We start from the raw sequence: 3160 nt of genomic DNA, 5'->3' as shown, positions 1-3160 counted from the left end.
CCCCCCCCCCCCACACACACACACACTCCCCGAGCCTGACATGCTGCCTGTCCTTGGAGGGGGCTGGCCAGCTCAGGGTGTGACTCGCTGGCACTCACCTGCAGGCCTGGCCTCCATCATGCAGAGGCTGCTCATCAAGTATGACAACCTCTTTGAAGTCTCCTTCCCCTACTCCATGGGCTGGCATGGTGAGTGGTGTGGCTGAGGGACCCCCACAACCCTTATATCCATGTTTCTGTGCCCTTCCCGGGGCTCATGTGGTGGCTGAACCCCTGACAGGAGCCCCCACGGGCCCCTACCTGGAGGAGGACTGTGGGCACTGGCAGCTCCATGCCCACTACTACCCGCCGCTGCTCCGCTCTGCCACCATCCGCAAGTTCATGGTGGGCTACGAGATGCTGGCGCAGGCACAGCGGGACCTCACTCCCGAGCAGGTGAGCGCAGCTTGGTTGGGGATTGTGGGGAGCCAGGGCATTCTGTACCAGGACCATCCCCAGGACTGGCCACTGGCTCCCCCTCGTGCTATGCTCCTGCAGGCAGCTGAGCGCCTGAGGAGCCTCCCTGAGGTGCACTACAAGCAGAGGTCAAAGGAGATGTCATGATGGGGAGCAGCAGAGTCAGCCCTTAACTGTGATCGGTGAGGCCATGGAGAGGAGTCAGCTGAGGGTGACAACAGCTGAGGCCTGGGAACTCATGTTACTTGTGATCCCTCTGATCTCCCAGCTTCTTCTGAGCCTTGTCAAGACGTGTCCTGGTTTGAGGACTGGTATTTGCCTCTTCAGGTACCTCAGTCCTAATCCTGTGGCATCCTCGTGCAGGCGGTGCTGTTCCTTCTGTCTCCTTCCCCATCTCAGGCTGTGTCTTCTGCCTCTGCAGCGTGCTCCTATGACCACTAAAAAGGCTTACCCTCCTTACCGGTCCAGTCTTACTGGTGAGACTGGGAGTGCTGCCTGCCCTGTGGAGGGACACAGCTCCCTCTGGCCAATAAAACCTGGAAGCAAAGTGTCTCTGTCCTGTGTCATCGTGGCTCTTGGCCCTGGGTGGAAGGTTTGGGGACTCTGGTGGGGGACCCCAGCTGCTTGGGGGGCATAAAGCTGGGGGCTGCAGGGGATGTGCCAGCAACCCCATGGTGGCTTGCTGCTCTCCCTCTCTCTGCGTTGCCTCCTCTTCCTCCCTGGGGGGAGCTCTGATCCTGTCTCAGCATTGCAGGCTCGGCAAGGAGTGGGAAGCAGGGAGGAACTGTTGCTGCCTAAGGCTTAGGCAGCCGCTGGGAAAGAGATGGGGCCCGGCAAGCTCGCTGCATGGAGTCTCATGGCCAGGATGCTCGGCCCTGGAGCTGCTCCTCTTCTCTGCTTGGGGCTACTGGGCTGCAGTCCTCGTCCTGCCTGCTGCAAGTACTGGGGTTGCTGGGATGCAGCAAGGGGCTGGTTCATTGCTAGCCCTGGGGGCTACCAGGAGGTCCAGCTCTGCTCATGGTGCCGCTGCCCCCTTTTTCCCTTTCCTGTGCCCACTTGTGGCCCAGCCAGGGCCCTGGGCTGAGCTGAGGGATGCTGCAACCAGTTCTGTGCTCTTCCCTGCTGCAGCTTCTTCACCCAGAGAAGCCCCAGTGCTGTGCAGAGGTAGGTCCTGGACAGTGATGCCTCACAGTTGATGTAAGGGGATGCCCAGGGCCATTTGCCATCACATCTGCACAAATAGTTTGTCACTAAGAAGCCTTTGTCATAGGTCACTCCTTAATGAGGCCCCTATCCCTGCTAAATCTGTGAATGTACTCCTAGGGACTAGAAATGTCTTGCAGGGAGAGAAATGGTCTCTTCCTACCTACAAGACAACAGTTTTTGGGGAAGGCTGTTCCCCTTTTGCTCCATCTATGCATCTCTTCCCCCATCTCTAACCATGGGGCTAGGGCAGGGAGAAGGGCCTGTCCAGCCCTTCAAGCTCAGAGCCAAGCTGGATGCGGCTCACCTGCATGCAGGCCCCATCCTCCTCCCTGATCACCCCATCCCAGAGCCCACAAGCTATCACACCACCCAGCCTCAGGTTTTTGAGGAGCAGGTGATGGGATTTGGGGTCACCCTGGATCTTGGAGCCATCACTGTACAGAGCATCCCCCCCGCATGGCATGGGGGATGCCCAGCTCAGAGTCTGGCCTCTTGCAAACTGATTTCTTCCCTCCTGGGTCAGGCAGTTTCTGAGCTCTGCAACCATCCCCATTGCAGCCCCCATCCCTTCCCATCACAACAGGTGTCTTCTCACCAACCTCCGAACTTCCCTGCTTGGAAGAGGTTTTTTTTCCCCCAGAGCCCTGAAAAAGCAGCAATGAATTGGCTTAAATGTGGGAATCCAGATTGGGGTAATTAGCCGCTGAACCGGTTGTAACGAAGCTAGTCATCTCCCTCCACGCGCAGTTAGCTCTGATTTAATAGCCCACCGGCTCCCAGCCCGGGCTGCAGCGCCTCGGCCCAGGGCCGTAAATGAAACTCGCAGTAAGTCAAGCGGTATTAAACTTTACAGTCGCCGTCTTTAAAAACGAGACTCTCTCTCTAATAAATCAGAGCAAGTGGGATTGTAAATATCGAGGCAGGATCCATATTGCTTAATTAAACAGCGCCTAATGAACAGCCTGTTTGTTGTGTTGTGATTTAGGATGGAGGCTGGGGAGGCAGCGCGTGCCGAGGAGCACTGGTGCCCATGCCGGGATGCCCTCCCCAGGAGGTAGCTGCTGTTGGGAGTTTAGCTGCTACTAAAATAGCTCAGAGATGGCCTGAGAAATAATTTTTAAATTTTTAAAAATAAAAACTATATTGCACCCTCCAAATCTGAAACATTTAGGGTGGAAGTCAGCAGCAGGTGGAAGAGGAGTGGGAGTTACAGCTGGGTGGGAAAGGTGGACCCTGGCTATGCTGAGCCACCCCCTTCTTCATGACAGATCCACCACCTGTTGCCCTGGTATTTTTGGCTTGTGTGAGGTGGATGGGAAAGGCTGGAAGGGAGTAATGAGCCTTTCCTGTGGCACAGAGAGGTGTTGAGCTGGTGTGAACGTTGCTGCTGGGGATGCAAAGGCATTGCAATTCATAGGAATCATCACTGCCATGCTGTAAAGCCCCCAAAGCCTTTTATATTTTTGTAGTTGCAGTCCAGTTGTGATCAACAAGTGATT

The 3160-nt window shown here is 56.1% G+C and overlaps 1 protein-coding gene across 3 annotated transcripts in view; it reads left to right on the top strand.

The window, feature by feature from the left end:
- GALT (galactose-1-phosphate uridylyltransferase) overlaps positions 1–2818 on the top strand; it is a 5433-nt gene extending 2615 nt beyond the window's left edge. Inside the window, exons 9-12 of one of the 3 annotated variants that reach the window (XM_026865968.1) lie at positions 105–188; positions 280–434; positions 537–637; positions 819–2818. In XM_026865968.1, coding sequence (XP_026721769.1) covers positions 105–188; positions 280–434; positions 537–602 — 305 coding nt within the window. In that variant the 3' untranslated portion in view covers positions 603–637; positions 819–2818. Of the gene's footprint in view, positions 1–104; positions 189–279; positions 435–536 lie in introns of all 3 variants that reach the window. The other 2 variants (XM_026865967.1, XM_026865966.1) reach the window with 2 other exon arrangements.
- The last annotated feature ends 342 nt before the right edge of the window (positions 2819–3160 follow it).

Source organism: Athene cunicularia (genome assembly GCF_003259725.1).
Source record: "Athene cunicularia isolate RWA chromosome Z unlocalized genomic scaffold, athCun1 chrZ_part1, whole genome shotgun sequence".
Taxonomy (NCBI): Eukaryota; Metazoa; Chordata; class Aves; order Strigiformes; family Strigidae; genus Athene; species Athene cunicularia.
This window is presented reverse-complemented; position numbering and strand designations above follow the sequence as displayed.